This window comes from Abramis brama (assembly GCF_963993115.1).
Source record: "Abramis brama genome assembly, chromosome: 1".
In the NCBI taxonomy this organism is placed as follows: domain Eukaryota; kingdom Metazoa; phylum Chordata; class Actinopteri; order Cypriniformes; family Leuciscidae; genus Abramis; species Abramis brama.
This window is the reverse complement of record NC_139963.1, coordinates 49,175,327-49,200,333: the sequence shown is the minus strand read 5'-3', so window position 1 is coordinate 49,200,333 and position 25,007 is coordinate 49,175,327. Positions and strand designations below refer to the sequence as shown.

Below are 25,007 nucleotides of genomic sequence, written 5' to 3'. Positions count from 1 at the left end.
AATTCTAAGTGGGGTTAAATTTATATCAAGCAATCCACACAAAATGAAAAAACTAAGTTAACACTAATCATGACTATTAAGTTACATGAACATAAAAAAAACATGCTAGTGGTACTACTTGATTTAGTACTGCACACTTAAAATAAACAAGCTTTTCTAACTCACTAATCTTAAGCTTACTTTGCTTAATTTTTTTGAGGCAACGAGTTTGCATACTTTTTTTAAGTAAGGTCAACTAATTACATTTTACAGTGTAGGATCTTCCACTTGTTTTGTTCATTCACTCCACCCACCTGTACTTTCAGAGAATCTTGTTCATAAAGAGATTACATGTCACCTCAACACACAGGTATCACTTTCTTTATAACTCTTTTTCTTGATTTTGTTTTATTGTGTTAATATATTATGTAAATAGATTTAAAATATAAGATTGCAAAATATAAGTGTTTAGTTTATAAATGCAATTTCTGTTTTTTCCTCAAAAACAAACCTGTGTCTGCATTGACTTAGTGCTGTAAAATTTAAACATTTGGTAAAAACTGTACAGTCTATTAGGAATATTGCTTCATTTGGCGATTAACATGTATTTTCATTGAAAGCATTGTCTTTGAGTGTAGCCCTTGCACCAATTAACATTCTTTAACAAACACAAAATGTATTCAGTTATAAATTAATGATTATCAGCTTGCATAATTATGTTGTTTTTGACTTTTTTAGTGTATGTTATAACAATAGTCTAACATTCTTCGAACTTTTTTTAGAGAATGTTATCATACAAGCCCAAAAGTTGTAATTTCATTTTAGTTAAAGAAGAAAAAAAAATGTAAATGTCCAACGGCCCGCGGACGGGCGGGCGGGCCGGTGGGGCATGTCTGTACTTTTAATTACCTTTGTTTTATAAAAAAAAAAAATTCAATCAACTATCATAAACTATGCATCATTTGAAAGCTAAAACTCTCAAGATTCATGTTCTGAACTTGTTTTTGCAATCAATACACCAGAGAGGAAAGGGTTAAATTAAATGCTGAAGGACTGGTCTTATAAACATGAGCAAAATAAACGGCACTACTTGTCTTTCATCTTCTATGGTTCTGATCAGTTCGGACAAATCCAAGAAACACCAGCATACATTTCAGTGTAAGGGCCACTCTTAAAATGCATCCCACTTTTTACTTAATTATTTGTAACATAGAGCAGTTCTGATTTGATATACATATATGTAGTGTTGACTCTTACGTCATTTGGTTACCGGGTGTCTATTTGGGAGTCTCCAAATGGCCTTTTTGAAAAAATGCATATACATTCCTTGAAATAAAAGCTTACAGAGACTACATTTTTGGGAGTATTATCCTCAAATTTGAATCAAAACACGGTCAGACATTCCGTTTTATATTTATGAGTTATTATGACTCTTGGGTAACAAAATGTCAAGTGTCTGGCTTAAAAAAAGACCAGAGTTATGAATATAGACCATAGGGTTTAAGAGCTGCAGATATTTTGTTTGGGTATGTCATTTTCAGACAATTTTCAAAAATAGGGGCACAGATTAAGAGGTTAAAAAATAGTTATGAGTACTCTGAATACAACTACTTGAACATTTATAATTTCAGATGATTGTAAGAACAGGATTAAACACCTGAAGGCATAAAGCCTGCTCTTCTGGTTCAGTGGTACAAGAGATCTCATGGTGTACGTTGAAATGACAAATGTTGACATGTATGATGTTTCAACAGACAGTGTCACCTCTCTTCACACATCAGAGCTTAAAACAAACATTTATACATTATACAATTAGAGTGACACTGTTACAAAGTACAAAAGCAACTATTGCCGTAATTTTCCACATTTTTATTTCTTTATTTTTGTAGAACCAACCAACTTTTCGACCCTGAATGAATGTAGTTTCCCACAGGGCAATGAACAGTGAAACAGAGCAAACGAGGAAACTCAGATGTTGGATGTGAACACCGAAAAAACACACTGACAGCATCACTGCAAAATGGCCAACAGGGAAGGCCGATGTAAGTGCACAATGAAACTTTAATTAAAACTTCTTTTTTTGGTTCTACTGAAGCCGAGTTTGTGTCATGAAGTTTTAGTTATATGGTAATACAGTTCTCGTCACCTTCCTAAAATAATTGCAAAGTATTTAATATTTTAAATAAGGCAAATATTTTCGGAAGGTGACGTTATGTAAACTTCAATATCTCAGTGCAGAAGAAAGAAGCGATTTTGAACTGCCTGAAATGAGTTATCAGTAATTCCAATCTTACTTCCTGCTTGATTCTATTTAGGTTTGTAACAAATTTGCATAATGCCAGCCTATCGAGAACAACGTCTATTTGCCCCTTCCAGAGATCCGGAGCTAATATTTAGATATGCTAATATGAGTTTGGTTTCCAGCACTCACAATAAGCAATAAATCAACCGAATCCTTTATTCAAAATATTTCAGACACTGTGAGAAAACAGTTGATGCTGCAAATGTATATAATAAGACATTTAAAGTGACACTGAATGCACGTAAATCTATTGTAGGAGATAAAAAAAAGGAAAATAACATGATAGTTCAACAGGTTAAATACATACTACTCTCTGGCTGAAAGAATGTCAGATATAGGTTACTGAGAATTCCAGCTATAACTGTGTTTGTTTTGGCAAGAACAGCAAGAGAAAACGTGATCAGATGATGCTGGCTACTTGATGATGATAACGATATAATCACCATGTATTGGTTTGATGAACTGATATTTTACATATCGCGGTGAAGCGTTTTCTCACAAATGACGTAAATTGTCCGTCAATGGTGAGGAAAGAGTTTATTAAAAATAATGACATATTTTTTTAAATACACTGCAACAATTAACATTGTGTCAGAACCTCTAGCAAATTAAATGTTATTTTGTTTAGTTGTCTTTTCAGAATCATGGGAGAATCGTGATATCTATTTTAAAAAAAGTGATTATCAATTTATAGTGCAGCTCTATGAGATAGAGATAGCAATCAAAAATTCCACCAGTTGTTACATTTAGTATATCAGTTGATTGTGTCTACCAGTATATAGCAGTCTGTTCAAAACTTTGTCGCAATGCCTTTTGTTTTGCAGCTGTTGTTAAGACTTTTGGGGGAAGAAATCAGAGCAGAGAAAGGCCTCCCACAAGTGAGTATTTAGATAAAACGTTGAACAGTTTATTGACTTGATTGTACTGCTTCATAACAATTTATAGATTTGATTGTACTGCTTCTTCACACAGTGTGTGCTTCAGTGAGTGATATCAGGATTGTGCTGCTGGGGAAGAAGTTGTCAGAAAACTGCAGAGTGGGAAACATAATATTAGGAAAAGCAATGTTTGACAATGAAGCTCCTCCAGATCAAGTGCAGAAAGAAAGAAAAAACTACAAGACAGTTATCAACGCTCCTCACCTTCTCCAGCCACATCTCTCAGACAATCAGATCATAGAGACAGTAGGAAAGTGTCTGTATCTGTCTAATCCAGGACCTCACGTGATCGTTCTGGTCCTTCAACATGATCAGTGTTCAACAAAAGATCAAGAGCATGTAGAGAAGGTGCTCAAGTCTTTCTCTAACAAGGTTTATGAACACACCATGGTGCTCACGACACAAGAGTCAGACAGTGTTGAGCCTGCCAAAGTCAATGGTGTTATAAAGGAAATTATTAAAAAATGTTTTAACAGACATTACAAACTTACAAAAACAGCTCCTCTGCTGATCTTAGACAGAAATTAGAGAATTTCGCAAAAATGAAACACTTTCTGACTTGTGATGAATTTGAAGATTCAGAAGGTTCAGAGAAATCCATGGAGCAACAGGTCACAGAAGGAGGTGAGTCTTAAAATATTTGATTTATTTTTTAACAGTTAGAGATTAATTAAAAAAGTAGACCTACCCTTACAATAAAGCGTGATATCTGAATAGGCTACTTCTTTTAAATTAAAATAAGAATGTATACCTTCAGTATACTTTTTATATATTTCTCAGAAATTTCGGGCACCTGAGACCTGTTTCAATAGCGCACACTCTGTAGGTGCAGATGAGTTGCCACGAGAACGACTGACATCTCTATCTTTTCATACAGATTACATAAACAGAGAATATTTGTTTTCGTTTTGAATTAGATCATTTAATAGCAGAGACTTAAAAGTTTATAAAGATAAATTGCTTATCCCTGTGTGACTAGTATTCACTGAGTTTTGTTTAAGTTTAGAGACATGCTCCAGAAAAAAAGTTCATGGAGACGCAGAGACAGAAAGCACACCCTGTTTATTTTCTCTATTTTACAAAAGCACAATATTTTGTTTCGAATTGTAAGTGGACACATAAAAAATAGACATTTAACAGTTTATTTTTTTCATATTTCTTAAGTCTGTATGACCATAAATTACAGAGTAGGCCTATTTTAAGTCTATTTTGCTGCTATGTGAAAAAATCCAGCAAAACGTGATGGTGTGTTTGTCGACCCTAGAGGATTAACTTTAGCCTAATTAGGACGGAACATAAATTGTGACTAAAAATATATGCTCACGCACATGAGCAGTGCTGTTGCAACTAGCAACACTACACCTAGGTCCCATCCTAACCACTGTACTAACTACAGATGAAGGTAATGCTAAAAAACTATGCTAACTTGAAGCTATCCTAACTGATGCAACACTATGCTACAAACTAACCATGCATCTAACAATACTACACTAACTGCGAATTAACTACCTAGGCTACACGAAATAATCTATATAACTATATAAATGCTATGCTAACTAGATGCTAATATACGCTATCCTGATCGTTTTCAATCCTCGCAATTCCAACTCCTGACTCGTTACAGCCAGTGGTTTTGACGGAACAATATGCTTTCATACTAGGGCTGCCAAGGGCGTGGTGAGCTGGTACCTGCTTACGTCACAGGGTACTACAACTGCCAATAGGAAAATTCAACTGTAGTAGTCACTGTTCAACCTGAAGAGGGCAGACTCAGATGTTTTTACACCGTATATTGTAGAATTAAAACACTTTATACCCAGATGTCAAAAAATTTACTCGAATCAATGAACAGCACTAATAGCCTAAAGCCCCAGTCTTACAAATCATTAACCCAAATTTATTTACCCTTTAAACTGATAAAACTTAATAAGAAGTGAAAATTATCAACTTCAGTTACGATGCAATGCTGGCCCGATTGTGCAAGTGACAATTCCGTCATGTCCTGACTCCTAAATGCTAGAGTGTAGTTTCGAGGGTTGCCTTGTCCAACCCATTTTGAGAGACAGAGAGAGAGAAGACGCAGCACCGCTGAAACGCGGATTGTGAAATTGCGTCTTGGAGAAAGTTTTAAAATGATTGATTTGATTTTATAATCTGTGTGGATTAATTTATGCTACTCATACAATCTACATGCTACGGGGGAATTTCCCGCAATATAAGTGGTAGACCTGCGGGATTATTAAAATACTTATAAAAATATTATCTGTTATATTATTTATTTTAATAATATTTTTAATAATTCAAAGTACAATATATGTTCAAATTTCGATTTTTAAGAATTGTTGAAAGGTGTATTTTTAATAAATGCAACACGTTCCCAAAGTCATGTGAAATAATCATGTTACATAATCGTGATTTCAATACTGACCAAAATAATCGTGATTATGATTTTTTCCATAATCGATAGGGTGACCACCCGTCCCGCTTTGCGTTGTAGGCTACTGTAAACACAACAGCCTTTTTTTTAATCCTATCCAATCGTTGAAAAGAAAGGAGTAAACACGGTCACTAGTTGGTTGTGACAGCTGTCAATCAAAATGTGGACCGGTGATTCGGTCCATGAGTTTCCTGTCAGAAAACAAATGGATAATTCGGTCAATTAAAATTAACTTAATTGTTAAATAAGTAAATAATTAATAATTTTATTTAAATGACATGTCAAATAAAGACATGTTATGTTATTGTGATGTAGGCTATGGTGTTTCCTGGAAGGGACTAAAGAACAAAGGATTTTTATCAGCTGAAAGGCAGAATTCAAATGTTTTTATTAAGTTAGACATTATATACTAATAATAATTAAAAAAACTAACAAAAAAGTCAAATTTTAAAGATAATCAGTCTGAAGGGTACAGAACCACAGGGGTGGTTTATGTTTTAGTGTTGGTAAAATGTCCCACATTGTCTCACACAAACTTATAATCGTCCCACATTTGGTTTGTTTGATGGTAACCCTAATAATCGAGCAGCCCTAACCTCTCGTTGAGGAGCATTCAAGTGGGACTTAAATATGCTATAGAGGGATATATAAATGATTTTAAAATAAATATGGTACGTAACACAATTCATTTGGAAGTGAGGGTTTACAGATCACAATGTAAGCGGGAGAAGTATGGAGAGAGAATTGTGTCTTTATTACATGCGAGAAAATAAATGATCTGAGAGAGAAAAAAAAGTTTGAGAGAAAAAGTTATCACACTGATAGCAAAAAAGCATTTCATGAGAGAAAAAAAAAAATATTTGAGAGAAAAAGTTTTCATACCAATAGCAAAAAATAATAATATTTGAGACTAAAAAAAGTTTTGAGAGAAAGTATTTTCTCATAGAACAAAAAAATATAAATTTGAATTTTTTGAGAAAAAAAAATCTCTCTCAAAATACTTTGAAAAAAACTCTCAAATATATATTTTTTGCTATCAGTGTGAAAACATTTTCTCTAAAAAAAAAGTGTTTCTCTCAAAACGCTTTTCTTTGCTCTCGATGTAATTTCTTGCTCTCGTGTCAGGATTCTGCTTTCACTGTGAAAATTGTGTCATGGGCGGGGCCACATTCCTATTGGCCAGTCGGGTGAGCATCATCTTGCCTTGTGAGTCGAACTGAATCATTATACCATTGTTCGGTTCACCGGCATAGATGCCGCCTCTGCCTTAGTTGAGCACAGACACTCCAATGTTTGGGTAAGATGATTCACGGTGATCATATGCCTGGTTCAGATTACAAGAATTTTGTGTCTGTTACGATAGTCACGGTGTCAGATTACACGATTTTGACTCCTAAAAATCGTCATGTCGTGGATGGACAAGAAATATGTCAGACTACACGTTGCTTTCCGACCAGTCACCGCGAGCCGTCTCACGCACACATTCACTCGCACATACACGCACTCTCTAAAATACACACACACTCACTGTGCTCGCTCGCTCACTCACTCGCGCTCACTCACTCGTGCGCACACACACACACACACACACACACACTGTAGCTTGCTCACTCACTCGTGCGCACACACACACACACACACTGTAGCTCGCTCACTCACTCGCACACACACAAGTGCTCTCGCACGCACGCACGCACACACACACTCACTCACTCACTGTCGCTCACTCGCGCACACACACACACACTCGCTGTTGCTCGCACTCTCACACACTCACTCTCGCTCACATACTCAATCTTGGCGGAACCCGTCGTGGAGGACCGTTAAGCCGGGGTTTCGCCTGGAAAGCTCTATAGAAATCTGGCACTCTGTTGAACGAAGTTAAACTGAGAGAGCGTGCCGTTCACAGACACCAGAATGAACAAGTTCACAGTAACGTTCATCAGGCAGTAATACAGTAGGCTACTTTCAGTTCACGTTCACCCAAAACATGAACGAGTTCGTGAACTATTGTTCAATGAACCGTTCAGGCACAACACTGATAGTGCTCTATAGCCTACCTATAGTGAGACATACAGATGCTAAACACATGAATAAAAATCATTTTAGGTTATAGTTAAGTTATAGGTTCAAACAGGAAATGTATCATATTGACCTTAAAACAAAATTGTTTATTCTGAGTCCGAGTAACTGTACAGGAGGTTGTATATGATGAACTAGGGCTGGGCCTGGGCGATATATCGGATGACATTGTTATGCGCATCTCGTCAGTAAAGCCGGTTCCTTGATTAGTAGTAAATCGCCATCTCCTGCCTTCAGATGAAGTGGCATTTAACACAGAGCCGTAGTTCACTGACAAGCTGAGCAATATCGCATTAATTATCGCAGGCAATACGTCCGTTATCATCTAAGATCACCATGAATCATCTTACCGAAACATTGGAGTGTTCGTGACATAGACTGTAAAAAATAGGTCCGTGCTCAACTAAGGCAGAGGAGGCATCTATGCCGGTGAACCGAACAATGGTATAATGATTCAGTTCGACTCCCAAGGCAAGACGATGCTCACCCGACTGGCCAATAGGAATGTGGCCCCGCCCATGACACAATTTTCACAGTGAAAGCAGAATCCTGACAAGAGAGCAAGAAATTGCATCGAGAGCAAAGAAAAGCATTTTGAGAGAAACACTTTTTTTTTTAGAGAGAAAATGTTTTCACACTGATAGCAAAAAATATATATTTGAGAGTTTTTTTTCAAAGTATTTTGAGAGAGATTTTTTTCCTCAGAAATAATTAAAAAAAATTCAAATTTATATATTTTTTTTGTTCTATGAGAAAATACTTTCAAAACTTTTTTTAGTCTCAAATATTATTATTTTTTGCTATTGGTATGAAAACTTTTTCTCTCAAATATTTTTTTTTCTCTCATGAAATGCTTTTTTGCTATCAGTGTGATAACTTTTTCTCTCAAACTTTTTTTTCTCTCTCAGATCATTTATTTTCTCGCATATAATAAAGACACAATTCTCTCTCCATAGAGAAGCCTCATTCGTTTGTCACAACGCAGATGACTGTTTTTGAGCCATCGGGTGTTTTTGACCTATACTGTAGCCTACATGAGAACAGTTAGCTTTAGGTTTGTACGTTAGCTCACAAACTTTAATTGTAACTTAATGAGAGTATGACAACCAGACAAAGGTTTTTGAGTTTTTTTTAGTTTTAAAGGTGACTGAGGCGATCACGAATTAGTGTACATAATATATTACGGAGTTCATCACACATTTTTAGGGGTGCTGGGTGGAAAATTAGGGGGGCTAAAACCCTCCCAAAATGATCCAAGGCTCCTAACACTGATACAGTGGTAAGTCTGATTATGAATGTGTTGACGCAATTCTGTTACAAGACAAATGATGTAGACCGAAAATTTGAAAAAGAAAATGGACAGAATAGTAACTATGCCTTTTATTCTATATATTTATAGGTTCATGACAATTTTAGGTTACGGTTACGTTTACATGACAACAGTATACAGAAAATGGAAAAGTTTGTCCTTTGTGTTTTCCGTGTACAGATGACACTGCATCTGTTTAATGAGAATAAACTGTGTTACACCAGAGAGATGTTTAACAGACTTAAAGAGAAATGAAAGTGGAAAGATTATTATTATTTATTTTTTTACATTTTACATGTTTTTGTTGTTGTTTGAGTGTGTGTGTTTGCTACATCTTTTTTATCTAATCACTTCAATATTACTTTGGTAGTACCAAAGTGAGTTTTGATACAAGCACAAGAATAACCACATCAGAGCACCAAATATTATTATTTTCCCCCCTTTTTTAATAGATACAATTACAACCACTACACATGTGAGGAGAGAAACACACAAGGTATGTGCCGTCTGAAGAAAAACTTTGTAAACCCTAATGCTCAAAATAATTAATTGTAGGACAAACTTAAATTAAACCAATTAGTTCAGTCAAATTAACTTTTATGAGTATTTATCACTTTCTTTTTCTTTCAAGTTCACAACTGATACATTTTAAGTAAACTGAACTGTTTCATTGTTTTGAGTTTTATGAAATTATTTCTTTTTATTTAGACAAATTTAAGTTTAACTGAAATGGCTGGGATGTCTATTTCCCAGCATGCTTTGCCGATGACACTCGAAACGGTGAGTAAATGCTAAAATGATATGCAATATAATGTTGTTGTTTTTTGTGCAAGATTAATGTTAAGTGGGAGATTTAGTAGTGATTAATGTTTTGTTATGCTAATTTAGAAGAATTTGGTTTTAGGATAGTTACCATCATGGTGACAAGTGGTGCATGCAGCTTGATTTGAGAGCAAAGAAAACCTTTATAATGCTGCTCTCATACAGCAAGTGCTACTTTATAATATACTGTTATTAACATGTTAACAAATTAATATGTTAAGTATGATCTAGCTCAAAGTTTGCCTTCATTGTTTTACTTTTACGCACTTTTTTTTATCTTAATATAAGACATAAAGATGAAATTTTTCTTTACATTATATTTTTTGACTGCTAAAAATAATATAATTTGTTGTTTGCCTTTAAAAATGTGGATAAAAAAAGTTTGTTTAAATTCAAACTTTTCTACTCGTTTAAAAAAAAAAAGGTTATAAAAAATGTCAATAATTATCAATACCGAACAATATGAAACATTATATCATGATAATTATTTTTAGCTATATCGCACAGCTCTAGTATCACCTGTTTTAATTCCCTAATCGAGTAATTGTTAGCAAGGTAGTTGGTAAGTTTAGGTATTGAGTAGGATTAATGGATGTAGAATTTAGTCATGCAGAATAATTAATATGTGCATTGAGTAATAAACAGCCAATATCCTCACTGAAAAAAAAAACCAGCCAAATTCTGACAGTAACATACTGTTTTCCGTTAAAACAACAATATACCATAGAAAACAATGCATTTTGGGTAATATTTGTCATTTTCGAGAAAGTAGTCTACAGCAATACCATGTGAATTAACAGCACTCAAAGTCGACACACAGAGTATGTCCCAAATCACACACTATATATAAAAAGGTTATAAATAAAACAAATAACTAAAATAGTAAGACCATTCAGCTGCATAATTTATTCTTGCTACAATTCATGTTGGGAGTTTTGTACTATTCTTGCACCTAGCTTGCATTTTTAACATCAACATCTAAACCTCTGTTTATTCTCAACAAAAACGTTTGTACATGTATGAAATCAATAATGTCAAACTCAATGTGAAACAGCCTTAAGATTCTGTCTTGACATTAGTTGAATTTCTTGTGTTTTTGCTTTTTCTCTTCTTGTTTCTCTGTCCTTCAGTGATTCTGCTTATCAAGTGAACAGGAATTCTATGTCTAAATTCACACTCTTCTTTTCATTCACTCTGTCAAGTGGAATATATCAGTGAACTAATGTAGGGAATAGTGAATGAGGCTGACGGGTGTGCATATTGATGACACTGAGCGCTTTTAATTCACAGTATATTCCTATAGGAATAACATACTCGGTTACTAACGTAACCTTGGTTCTCTCTAGAAGAGGGAACGAGTACTACGTAATATCTTACGCTATGGGGAAATCTGCCTATTGGCTGCTCTGCTGCAAATGCAGCAGCCTATCGAGAGAGGCCCTTGTGACGTCAGATCCAATGAGGGCGCTTCACGCCCTCTGCGTCATGTCCCGCCGAAACGGGCGTGGCCAGGGCCTATAAATATAGCTCGACAGGCTGAATAATCTGTTTTTTCATCGGCGAAGCGAACCAGAGCGTGTTGCAGGCACGGCAAAGATACGCAGTACTCGTTCCCTCTTCTAGAGAGAACCGAGGTTACGTTAGTAACCGAGTACGTTCTCTTACGAGAGGTTCTCTCGTACTGCGTAATATTTTACGCTATGGGGAACACAGTGTAAAACGCTGTGCGTGCTAAGATCCAACACCAAAGTCCCAAGGGCAGGTGCCCTGGGCTCATACAGTGCAAAATCATCAGGGACTCGCAGAGAGTCCAGGAAGAGAGGCTATGATAGCATCATTCCTGTAATAAACAGCATCCTATAAGGAGCAATTATATTGATAGTGTTCCACACAGCCAGGGCGAAAAACTTGGCCTGGTCTGATGAATATTATGGGTCTTACACACTGCCCATAGAGTTGCATGATCTATCAGCGAGCGTTGCTCAGGCAGTTTCAGTAATCTGGGCCGAAAGCATCGGGGCAGACAATACTGATCTATTAGACCCAAAGCAGCCTAGCCTGCAAGGCGGGAACCTCTAGGTTATAAAACCTTATAAATGTAGACGGGGAGGCCCAGCCTGCCGCCATACAGATATCTTGCAAGGCAATCCCACGACGAGGCCATGCCTCTTGTGGAATGCGCTCTGAAACCTAACGGGCACTGCAGGCCCTTAGAAGCGTAAACCAGCGCTATAGCATCGACTATCCATCTGGATAGGCTCTGTTTCGACACGGCTAGTCCCTTAGAACGTCCGTAGAACGAGATAAAGAGCTGCTCTGTCTCTCTGAAGACAGTCGAGCGAGACACATAAGCCCTTAACGCCCTGACCGGGAAAAGGAAGCTTGCGTCCTTCTCCTCATTAGAGACCGGCAGGGCCGACAGGGAAATCACCTGAGCCCTAAATGGTGTGTTGAGGGATTTAAGAACGTACCCGTGTCTTGGCTTGAGTATGACTTTCGAGTCATTTGGCCCGAATTCCATACACGACGCGCTCACTGAGAGCGCTTGCAAGTCCCCTATACACTTTACTGAAGCGAGAGCCAGAAGAAACACTGTCTTGAAATACAAATGTTTGATATCTATAGACTGTATTGCACGAATGGGCCACCTTTCATGGCCTCCAGAACCGTAGAAAGGTCCCACATGGGAACTGATGGAGGTCTGGGAGGATTCAGCCTCTTAGCTCCTCTAAGGAAGCGGATGACCAAATCATTCCTTCCAAGTGACTGGCCAAGCGTTGGTTTAGTAAACGCTGCTATGGCCACCACGTAGACCTTGAGCGTGGATGGGGTTCTGCCCCTATCCAGCAGCTCTTGCAGGAAGGAGAGAACCTCCGTCACCCCACAGTCCGGGGGTGATATGCCACGGGCTGTGCACCAGCTAGAAAACACAGACCATTTTCGAGGAATAGAGCCGTCTAGTAGACGGGGCCCTAGCCTGCGTGATTGTGTTTAACACTCCCACCGGGAGGTTAGCAGGTACCCGTTGATGGTCCATGCATGCAGGGACCAGAGCTCCGGGCGAGGATGCCAGATCGAGCCCGTGGCCTGAGAGAGGAGATCCCTCCTCACCGGTATCGGCCACGGGGCAGTGTCTGCCAACTGCATCAGAACTGGGAACCAGGTCTGGTTTTTCCAGAGCGGAGCCACAAGCAGCACTGAGCATCCGTTTTCCCTGATTCGCTCCAGCACCTGAGGCATGAGCGTGACGGGGGGAAAAGCATAGAGCGGATGGCGGGGCCAGACGTGGACCAGACGTGGACCCTGCTCTTGGAGAAAAGCTCTTGCTCTTTCTCCTGCTCTTGGAGAAAAACTCCGGACAGTGAGCGCTTTCTTGAGACGCAAACAGGTTTACCTCCGCTCTGCCGAATGTCTTCCACAGTAGCTGGACTGTCTGTGGGTGTAGAGACCATTCCCCTGCCGAAACATTGTTTCTGGAAAGTCTGTCTGGTCCAACATTCAGGTGACCCGGCACGTGCGCTGCCCTCAGCGAGCGCAGATTGTGCTGAGCCCAGACCAGGAGGCGCTCCGTCAGCCTGTAAAGGTTTTGGGACCTGAGACCTCCCTGGCGATTTATATAGGCCACCACCGACATGTTGTCCGAACGGACCAAGACGTCCTTTTATCTGGGGACAAAAACGCCTCAGCGCATAGTCGACTGCTATCATCTCTAGGCAGTTTATGTGCAGAAGCTTTTCCCGTTCTGACCACTGGCCGAAGAACGGTCTGCCCTCAAGCAGCGCTCCCCATCCCAAGGTGGAGGCATCCGTAGACACCACCTTCACACTCGAGGAAGTCCCCAGGTTTACACCTGACCGGTACCAGTCGGTCGCTCTCCAAGGTTTCAGAGATGCTCGAGTAGTACAGTCCTGTGTTCTATGAGCTCCGAACATGATTGAGCTAGAATCAGCCAGTCGTCCAGAGAGTTCAAAACTCGCATGCCCCGAAGTTTCAGGGGTGCAAGCGCCGCGTCCATGCACATTGTGAATGTACGGGGTGCTAGGGACAGGCCGAAAGGCAGGACTGTGTATTGATATGCCTGGCCCTCGAAGGCGAATCTCAAGAATCGCCTGTGATGTGACGCTATCTGTATTTGAAAATCCGCGTCCTTTAGATCTATTGACATAAACCAGTCCCCTTGGCAAATTTGCAAGAGGATTTTCCTGGTTGTGAGCATTCTGAACCGACTCTTTAGACGCACTTTGTTCAGCTGCCTTAGATCTAGAATGGGTCTGAGACTCCCCGTCTTTTTTCGGGACCAGAAAATATCTGCTGTATATACCCCCTTCACTCTGAGCTTTAGATAGAGGCTCTATGGTCCCTTTGCTCAACAGTGTCGCTATTTCGGCTCGAAGTAGATGTGCTACTTCCCTCTTTACTGTAGTTTCGACTCATGCCGCGTAACGGCGAGGGCGTTGAGCGATCTGTAGTGAGTAACCTCTCTTTATAATGTTCAGCACCTATTCTGATACCCCGGGAAGCTTTGCCCACGCATTTGCATGAATAGCTAGGGGTTGAATGATATCTGGGCTCTGGCCGCGACATGGTGGTGACCGGAGAGCTTCGATATGCTGTAACATTGATGCCATGTTTGCGGCATTCGAGGCGGGGGGCACGCTGATCACAGCGGGCAGCCTGTCCGTGCTCGACTCCTCTACGGCGGCTTGCTGAGAGAGAGCGAACGGGGGGAGGCCCATGGGGCTTGTAATGTCTGTGAGTGCATGTGGGCGCGGGACAGCGGGCACATTCTCTGCACTGAAGACATTGCTGGCATGTGCTGGTTTCATTTTTACAGAAAATGTGAGACATGCAGTGTGTAGTGTTTGTGGGCACTGGGACGTGGGCACATTCACTACATTTAATGCACAATCGACATGAGTCGATTTTATGTGTGCAAGCCCTGTGTGGCGGGCTGTGTTTGTGTGTAGGAATGAGCACTGAGTCGTGGCCATTTTTACTACACTCATAACACCATCGGCTGTGGCCGGAATACCAGAAAATACACTCTTTATGGGATTTATCTGGGTCGCCGTAAAAACGGCGTTTGTGTGTAGGCATACAGGCTTGTTTTATGCTTGTTTTATATAAAATACACTGGAACAGTCACATTCTCTGGAACTGAACGAGCGAGAAGTTTTGGTGAAAGTCTGGCCGCAGCGGGACTTGAACACCGTCGTTTTCCTGGGTGGGCTAGGAAGACTTTGAGGCCTCAGGCTTTATCGCGATCCTAGACCGGGGCTCACGTGGAGGAGGGCGCCGGCCAGTAGAGTGAGAGCGCAGTCTCGGGTCTCGGGCCTGTCGACGCTGAGATGCTTCGGGCGGCCCGCTGCGGAGCTGGAGCGCTTAAGCAGGAAATGCTTCATGGCCTGTGACGTTTTCTGCACCTCAGCGAATCTATCTGCAAAATCTTTGACGGAAGATCCGAAAAGGCCAACAGAGGAGATGGGAGCATTGAGGAATGCGGTGCGCTCTGTCTCCGACATCTCAGAGAGCGTCAGCCATAAGTGTCTCTCTGCAACGGTGAGAGAAGCCATGATCCGCCCTACGGCCTGTGCAGCAAACTTAGTGGCATGAAGAGCTAGGTCCGTGGCGCTCCTTAAGTCCGGCACACTGATAGCTTCCGGTCCTTCCTCATCCAGTTTACGGAGAAGGTCGGCCTAGAAGATTTGCAGGATGGCCATTGAGTGCATCGCAGAGGCAGCCTGCCCAGCGGCGGTGTAAGCGTGACTGTGCAAGGCTGAAGTCATGTGGCAGGCTTTAGACAGCAACGCTGTCTTAGCACACTGTCCAGCGGAGGGCAGGCAAAGATGGGCCGCTACAGCCTCTTCCACAGGAGGAAGAAAAAGGTATCCTTTGTCTTTCACACCGTCCAAAACGGAGAATGCTGCAGAGACAGAGGTACGCACTCTGGCTGAGAAGGGGGCGTTCCAAGATTTCGCGACTTCTTCATGAAGCTCAGGAAGAAAGGGCGCGGGTCTTGAAGACGGTGAAGCGCGTTCCCCCTTAAGGAAACATCTATCCAGCCGGTTGTGTGCAGGCTCCTCGGGCACCGACCACTCGAGGCCGAGGCTCGCAACGGCCTGCGCGAGCAGATGCATCAGCTCTGACTCAATGCTGGCCCTTTTCCCAGAAGGTTTGCGAGCAGAAGTGGTGAGGTCCACAGAGCCCATCCAATCCTCACTGCCCGACGCTAGGATAGAGCAGCCGTCATCCTCCACAGATGCGGCTTCCTCGTCGTCATCTATGAGGGATGCGGCGGCAGACGGCGAACTTTCGCGGGTTGGAGGAGGTTCCGGAACCCGCTGAGCACGCCGCTTCTTACGGCGCGGCCTTATTCAGCCTGTCGAGCTATATTTATAGGCCATGGCCACGCCCGTTTCGGCGGGACATGACGCAGCGCCCTCATTGTATCTGACGTCACGAGGGCGTCTCTCGATAGCCTGCTGCAGTTGCCGCAGAGCAGCCAATAGGCACGCGAGCCGTCTTGCCTATGTCTGCATGCTGCTGCAACGCGTTTTACATTAATACAAAATTAAGGATAATTTTTTGGCTTCAATATCTCGCGGAAAAGAGATTTCCCCATAGCGTAGGATATTACGCAGTATGAGAGAACCTCTCGTAAGAGAACTACTAACTTTTTTACAAATATTATCCAGAATGCATAGTTTTCTACAGTATATTGCTGTTTTAATGGAAAACAGTATGTTACTGTTTTACACTGTGTATATTTAAATGATTTAAACCTTGTATGATATGATATCTGAATTAATAGAATAAGCGCAATCGCAAATCAAATAGCCGCTCTTCAAATCAAATCCGTTGCCATCTCTACGCATCTCAGAAACTAACCCAGTTTTCTGTCAATATTGTTTCTCTTTCTTTCAGTACTTGTTAACAGCAGGTGTTTGAATGTTTCAGGAACATCATACTAACCTTCAAATGACGATTCATTAACATTAAGGAAACTGGATATTTTTGAGTGCTTTGAATGTTACAATTCAACATTCCTATTATGTTGAGTTGTTAATGTGACGAGGCAATAGAGATGTTTGGTTACTGATTTCGACTACGCCACTCCAATTTTGTTTGGGTAGGAGTCCCCAAGTCAATAAAGGGATTTCCCGCGAGGCTATCCAATTAAATGAATAAACTTAAGGCAAGACTGCTATAAAAATGAATACATCGCTTTTATTAAATACATGGATTCTAGTCTCATTCAATTTCTTTCACAAGCTAGCCACGTTTAGTGATACAGGGTGGCAATAGAAGAGACTATGTGGGGTAACAATACTTCAAAAAAAGAAAATATACACAACAAATGAATAAATACAATACACCCCAAAAAGAAATTACAAACTTTCTACACCGCACACTACATATACAAATACACACCAAACTTTCCACACCACACGGGTGTATAAATCAAAATGAGTATCTTCCCCCACTAGTTACTCTATTGGGAGCTGTTAGATATGACCTAGCTTGGAGCTCACAAAATAAACCATAAAGAAAATACAATGGATTAATTTTTGGGCCAACAACCAAACAAATAAACAAAATAAACCGATTACAATACCATAATCCTATTAAGAAACTTAAAAATAAAGGTAGGGAAAAACAGTGGTCATTTGCACTGGATGGATCGAATTCTATAAAGAAAAAACAATAAAGCAAAAACACATTCTTATCAAAGCATACAAGTATTATCTCTAGACATAACATCAGTTCCTACTAAAAACCACAGCCCGTACAAAGTAAAATTACAATGTCAATCAATGTTAAAATATACTAGCTATTCCAGAATTACATGAATAATTAGATACCTTATTTCAGAAGACACTGGAAGTACAACTGTCGTTAATGTCCACTGCTCATCTCGTTCAGCATAGCCAATGTGAGGGCTTTTAAGGAAACTTCTCTAAAAAAAAAAGTATTTATTTGTTTTAATACATACAAAAAGGTTTTTCACAGCTCATTTCGGACAATAAAACAACCTATTTTGATAAAGGACCAACACTCACGTGCAGTGTACTGCAATGGTAACCCAGTGTCCACAACTCATCCAGTCAAACCTTCTCACCATTAAGGTATTTAAACCACATGCCTGAGCTTGTTCTTCCAGCGACCGACCATGCCAAACAATTCAAGCACTGCAGCCATTCCACCCAAAAGGAAGTGACATATTTAAAGGGAAATTACACCCTCTACTGATACCCTCAGTAGCACCCTCTACTGACCTGGCTACATTAATAAAAAAATAACTTGAAAGAATGTTTCAGGAACATCATACTAACTTTACAAAATATGCAGCTTTTTATTTTAATAATCTAAATAATTAATTTGATTAAATGATTATCAAAATCATTAGTTGCACTTATACATCAGTGAACACTGCCCTTCGTTGCAAATTGCCAATTAATTATGCTGTTTCTATCGCAGGGACTGGATTCATTAGGGAAAAAAAGATCTGAACAAGACAAAGGAAAAGAAACAAAAGAAGAAACAAAGCTCTTTGACAGACTTCATCTTGAAGGCAGGAATGATAATAAACTGAGAGCTGCATATGTTCTTCAGATAACTGAACATTCATTACAGTCCCATGAGTCTTGTGCTGAAGAGGAGCTGACTCAGACTTTTATACAAAAACTACTGATGATGAACTACAGAGCAAGATACATTAAAGTTGAGAAAAACAATGAACAATGTCAATCACAGCAAAGAGACAATGACTCATATAAAGATACGGGTGATTTTTTTAAAGCAATGTTTTTGTCTAACGAAGGAGCGAGTAAATCTGAGCAAATCCACCTGATGGATGTTCAGATGGCTGTGTTTCATTGTGCTGATAGCTTCCTGAAGCAGCTGATGGTCACTAAACTGTCCCAGTGTCAGTACGCTCTGCCTCTGCTTGTTCCTGATCCAGACACACAACAGATTGAGTTTCCTCTCTGGACATTCAGACAAATCAACAAGAGCTGGAAGATTAGAAACACCAACAATGAGATCATCAGTCAAACCCATCCGATCTACAAGGCACAAACTCCAATGGTGTCTTTCTTCAGGTTTGGCTCTGTGTCTTCATCCAAGTCTGAGCTGATGAACAGTCTGATCAATGAGAAACACAACACGTTCTTCCACAGGAACTGCCCAGGCAGCAGCAGAACCAGAGTCCTGATGGATGGAGTGGTGGAGATCACCTGGTTCTGCCCCTCTGGGAGAAACACGGATAAATTCACTGACTGTGTTGCGTTCTGTAATCTACACGGAGATGCAGGAGACCATGAGAAACAGCTGCAGATCCTCACTGAAATGGCCTCAGTCAATGTTGTTCTCCTAACACAACTGAACAGGAATGAAAACAGTGCAGCAATAATCCAAAACCTGTACAGGAACAGAAAGCCACTCGTTTGTCTTTTTACTGAGGATGAATCTACTGTAACTGAGCCAATGAAAGGAAAATTCAAAATAGGTTTGAAAGACAGAAATCAGTCAGACGTATCTGAAGAAATCAGAAGAGCTATAAATGACTGTCTTTCAGAGTCATCTTCCACTTTCAGACTTGAAGATTTGTCTAAACACTCAGACATCAGAGTAGATGAGGAAGATGATGAAGACTGCAGGAGGGGAAGAGAAGCAGCACAGCAGATGATGAGTTTACTGGAGAAGAAAGATCTGACGAAAATCAAAGAGTCATTTCTGCCACATCAGGGAAAACTGTGGCGTCAGTGGAGTCAGAAGAACAAAGAACTACATCGACCTCGAGGAGATGAGACAGAAAAAGACAAGAGTAGACAACACTCAGTGATGGACAACTTTCGTCAGCAGCAGCATAAATCTGACATCAGTGAATTTATGAAGATCTTCATTAAGGAAATGAACTCAAATGCTAAACATGAAAAATTGTTTTTCCTTAAATGGCTTGAAATCCTCCTGGATGAATTTACCTCAAATGACCTTTCTGATATACATCATAAGTATGTTGAAAAGTGGTCAGCAGTTGAAAAACTTAAAGAGAGCAATGAAAAATCTCAACTCAAAGCTAAACAATTAGAATTTGAGAGAATATATAAAGATCTTCAAGCTGCATCCTTTGGTTTGGAGCACATCATGAGGGAGATCGGTCAGATCTATGAATCATGTTCATCTTTGAAAAAGAACAAGAAAGACTGGCAGTTTGACTTCTCTTCTCTCCCGAGTCTTGCAGCAGAGATGATGATATCTGGATTTCCACTGGAGCTGATGGATGGAGATGCTGCTCATGTTCCTGTGATCTGGATCTCTGCTGTTCTAGATAAACTCATCCAGATACTGGGAGACCAAAGAGTCTTTGTGCTGTCAGTTTTAGGGATTCAGAGCTCTGGGAAATCCACCATGCTGAATGCAATGTTTGGACTCCAGTTTGCCGTCAGTTCTGGCAGGTGCACCAGAGGAGCTTTCATGCAGCTGGTCAAAGTCTCAGACGAGATGAAAACACAGATGAACTTTGACTTTATTCTGGTTGTTGATTCTGAGGGTCTTCGTGCTCTAGAACTGACTGGAAGATCAACAAGACATCATGACAATGAATTGGCCACATTTGTTGTTGGTCTTGCAAATATGACCTTGATCAACATCTTTGGAGAAAACCCTGTTGAGATGCAGGACATTCTTCAGATTGTTGTTCAGGCCTACCTGAGGATGAAGAAGGTCAAACTGAATCCCAGCTGTGTGTTTGTGCATCAGAACGTTTCAGACGTCACAGCTGGAGAGAAAACAATGGAGGGACGGAGACGACTGCAGGACACACTGGATGAGATGACAAAACTTGCTGCTAAAGATGAAGTCAGTAATGAAGAACACTTCAGGGATGTTATTAGATTTGATGTTCAGAATGATGTGAAGTATTTTGCTCAGCTCTGGGAGGGCAGCCCACCGATGGCACCACCAAACCCAAACTACTGTGAGAATATTCAAGAACTAAAGAAAACTATTATGTCTCGAACCTCAAAATCATGTGGAATGATGCTGACGGACTTAAAATATCGTGTTAAAGATCTCTGGGAGGCTTTACTGAAGGAACGATTTGTGTTCAGCTTCAGAAATTCTCTGGAGATTTCAGTCTACAGAAAACTGGAGACTGAATACAGCAAGTGGACCTGGAACCTTCGCAGCGCCATGATGGAAACTGAGAACAAACTGCACAACAAAATAGAAAATGGAGCAATTAATGAGGTTGAGGAAACTGATCTTCAAAGAGAACTGAAGGAGACAAGTGAAAAAGTTGAAAGATCAATGTCAGAATACTTTCAGAAAGACACAGTTGCCAATATACTGATTCAGTGGAAAACTTCATTTAAAATCAAAATCAAAGAGGTTCAGGAAAACATTGTGAGAGAAACAAATAGGAAATTAAATCATATTCTTCAACAGCGAGACCTGAAGAAAAAGATTGATGCTCAGAGGACACATCATGAAAACACTCTCTTTGAAAAGAGCAAACAACTTGCCTTAAATCTAAAAGACAACACAAATGATGAAGAAACACTGAAGAAAGAGTTTGATTTGTTCTGGGAAGAGTATGTGAAGATCATCACAGACACTCCGGCAATCAAAGACATTGATGTATTAAGAGATGTGAAACATCTCCTTAATGACATCTACAAAAGTCTCCCTTTAGATCACTGGAAAAAGGGCAGCGAGTACAACAACATTTTGGATGTGCCAACCTACTCTGAATATATTATTTTGAAAAAGGAGTTTAAAGAGGCTGTAAAGCACTCATTTGATGCTCAAACTTTGTCTCCAGAAGATGAAACCCAAATAAGATCATTTGTCACAGATGTTGCTCAGCAGACAGACACAAAGATTCAGTCATTTAACATTTCAAAGATGGGCTACAGCATCAGCTGCATTCAAAAACTCACAGATTACATCAAGAAGAGAGTAACAGAACATCAGGATGGACCAGTGAAATATGTGTTCAAGAATGAATTCTTCATGGATTTGGTTTATTTCACCTGCGAGAGAGCAAACAAGATGATCACTAACCAACACAGTCTGTTCAAGGAAGCCAATGATCCTGTGATATATGTTGAGAAAAAGAAAAAAGAGTACTATAGTATTTTCCAGAAATACTGCCATGGAACAACATCAGCTAACATTTTTGGAGAGATCATCTGTCAGAAACTTAAAGAGCCCATTGAGCAGAGTGTCTACAAGAAGACTGCCAGAGATCTGTCAGATGAAATGAGATCAAACTGTGAATCACTGAATGGAAACAGATCAAATATGGAGAAACACATCCTGAAGACACTGGCAGAAGAGGAGGATTTTGACAAATACATGAATTACATTAAAACTCCCAGAGATCACTTCAAGAGTTTCATCAGAGATGAAGTCAGTCAGTACATCACTGATAAGTTCAGTGTCAGTGTTTTACCCAAGATTAAGGAGAACATTAAACTCCTGCAGCAGAAGATCATGAAAGCAGCACATGAATCTACTGAACATGTTCAAGAGAACAGAGGAGATGTTAGATTGTGGTTGAAGAGTTTCACACAGGAGCTCTCAGATGAGCTGATCTTCTCTGAAAAAGACCTCAGTGGAGTGAAACATGATGAGGTTGATGATTTCAACCTCCTAGAACATGCAATAGAAAAAGAGCTTCCTGCTGTAATGTCTGACATCAGCAGTAGATTCAACCCAAAAACATTCCCATTTAATCTGGACTGTAAGGACAGACCAGATCAGCTTCTGATTGATCACTTCTGTCAGTGCTGTTGGGTTCAGTGTCCGTTCTGTGGAACCTCCTGCACCAACACCATAGAAAACCATCATGGAGATCACAGTGTTCCTTTTCACCGAAACATTGGACTAAACGGGATACATTATGAAAATACAACAAACTTGTCTGCTCATATCTGCACATCAGCAGTAGCAAACAGCAATCTATATTTTTATCCCATTGGATCAGATGATAAAGTCCTCTGGAGAGATTACAGAAGAGCAGGAGGATTTTATGCAGACTGGAGCATCACCCCTGATCTCTCTGAACTGCCCTACTGGAAGTGGTTTGTGTGCAGATTCCAAAATGATCTTGAAAAATACCATGATAAAACTTTCCAAGGACAGGGTGAGATTCAAGATGAATGGAGAAAATATTCAAAACAGGAAGCTATTGAGAGTTTGGATAAATGCATATAATTTCATCCATTCATTCTCTAAACCGTTTATTCTCTGTAGGGTTGCAGGGATGCTGGAGCCTATCATTCATGTAATTGAATAAGTGAAAGTTTATTTTCCTCTCTTCAGTGAATCTCTTAAATATAAACCTCAACTCACAGAATACATTAGAGTGAAGTCTACAGATTTTATTGAAATGCTCTGTTTTATTAAAAGATTATTCCAAAGACCAATATCGGTGAACTTATCTATATGTTAAGATATGGATGGGGCTTAAGTGAAGATAAACAGAAATTGTGTGTATCAGTATATTGGATCTGTGTATTTAGGTCTTAAATTTACAGCAGTCTAATAATTAGGCTGCTGTTAATGTGAATCAAACAACAAAAGAAAAATATAGCTGCAAGCAGAAATCAACCAGGTTCAAGCGGTTTACGACCTTTATACCATCTCTGCTGTTAGTGTCTATGTCGACCCGAAATGTAGGGCTGACAGCATTGCTTAATTTGTAAATAAATAATTGTCGGATCAAAATAAGCCATTAAAAGGCACTGTGACCGACACTGACCATACAACTTAAGTTTTCTCGGAACATAAAATGATGTCATAAACAGTGACGGCACGAGCACTATTCTCAAGTTTCTGCACAGCCCTAACTACAGCCTAGTGTGTTATTCTGTCATGTATATAGCTATGTTGAGACCAAGAATCATTCAGTTGATCAGTGATAGGCTATTCTCTCTCGGACAACGTTGTTGCCTTCTCCATTACATCGATTTCTGATTCTGACTGATTTAACTCCCATTACTTGTGTCTCTTGCTATCCTGATTATTATTAGCAGTTCCATCTTCAGGATCTCTTTGGATCAGAAACACTACCAACTTTACTTGTTGATATGGAAAATGAAAATATGATTGACTATCTATCTTGGCGATATGTACTTATTTATATTAGAATAATTCATCAGGTATACACCCTCTCCAAATGCTACAACTATCCAAACGCTACGCTTTACTTCATGCAAAACAATAAGCAGTAAGCACCAACCAATGATATTGATTTTGAACTTAAGAAAGCTGATCAAAAATATATTTGCTGAGGGCTGATAGCAAAACATAACCTCCAAAAACATTTGCATTAAAGTATTTTTAAAATATTTTTCAAAAGTTCAAAATTTTATAGTGGAAATGAAATCGTATACATTTTGTTCATCTTGAGCCAAGGATCCCAAAGGTATGAAGCAATGTGTCCCCAGATTGAGACCTACCATCTGGCCAGGTTTCACATCTCTAGGCCTTATGATTTTTTTCTGCACAGTCAGTTTTATGGCAGAATAATTAATAATAAAATCCTTACAATTACAATAGGGATTCAGTGCTTCACGCTTGAAACCCTAAAAAAAAAAAACACTCACTCCTCTAGACTGGATACATTTAGTATCTTTATTAAGGATTATAATGTATATTTAATGCATATAGTGAAAGATTAAGCAGTGTTTAATTATTAAATGATTATTCAATTTCTGTTATATTTGTGCATACTGCTAGATTGATCTTATTTTGATATCTTTACTATTAAAATTATTCCTGAAAATGTGTGTTTTGTTTTACTTGTAGGCATACAGTATGTGTGCATGTGTTTGTTATTATTCATGAGACCAAATCATACACTGAATGTAGAAATAACTGAATGCATTTGTCTATAGACAGTTGTGGTCAGAATTAATGGCACCCCGGGTAAATATGATCAAAAAATGGCTGTAAAAAAATAAATTTGCATTGTTTATCCTTTTGATCTATCCCATATAGCAACATTGTTTCATCTTACAGCTGTAATTGTTCAGGAAATGTCTTGTAAAATAAAAGTTTTTCTGTAAAAAGTGTAATGAAAATTTATATTAACGGTTTGCTCTTTATTTAAATTAGGATATTTTACTT

General features: G+C 39.5%; 2 protein-coding genes and 1 long non-coding RNA gene across 3 annotated transcripts; 2 read left to right on the top strand and 1 right to left on the bottom strand.

The window, feature by feature from the left end:
- The first annotated feature begins 260 nt into the window (after positions 1-260).
- LOC311082027 (GTPase IMAP family member 6-like) lies at positions 261-18,386 on the top strand. The gene is made up of 7 exons (XM_084112773.1): positions 261-349; positions 1,869-2,021; positions 3,106-3,159; positions 3,254-3,843; positions 9,500-9,543; positions 9,756-9,827; positions 18,348-18,386. Exons 2-4 carry the CDS (start codon positions 2,000-2,002, stop codon positions 3,745-3,747), a joined length of 570 nt encoding a protein of 189 aa, XP_083968899.1. The 5' UTR covers positions 261-349; positions 1,869-1,999; the 3' UTR covers positions 3,748-3,843; positions 9,500-9,543; positions 9,756-9,827; positions 18,348-18,386.
- Positions 17,442-18,034, bottom strand: LOC311084136. The gene is made up of 3 exons (XR_014606443.1): positions 17,930-18,034; positions 17,732-17,826; positions 17,442-17,557 (listed from the first exon to the last, which is right to left on the bottom strand). It is a non-coding gene; the product is annotated as an uncharacterized lncRNA (long non-coding RNA).
- On the top strand, positions 18,330-24,653 carry LOC311081414 (interferon-induced very large GTPase 1-like; the record flags this gene model as incomplete). Its single annotated transcript, XM_084111953.1, has 1 exon — positions 18,330-24,653. The coding sequence occupies one exon, from the start codon at positions 18,330-18,332 to the stop codon at positions 23,088-23,090; it is 4,761 nt and encodes a 1,586-aa protein (XP_083968079.1). The 3' UTR covers positions 23,091-24,653.
- Between the last annotated feature and the right edge of the window lie 354 nt (positions 24,654-25,007).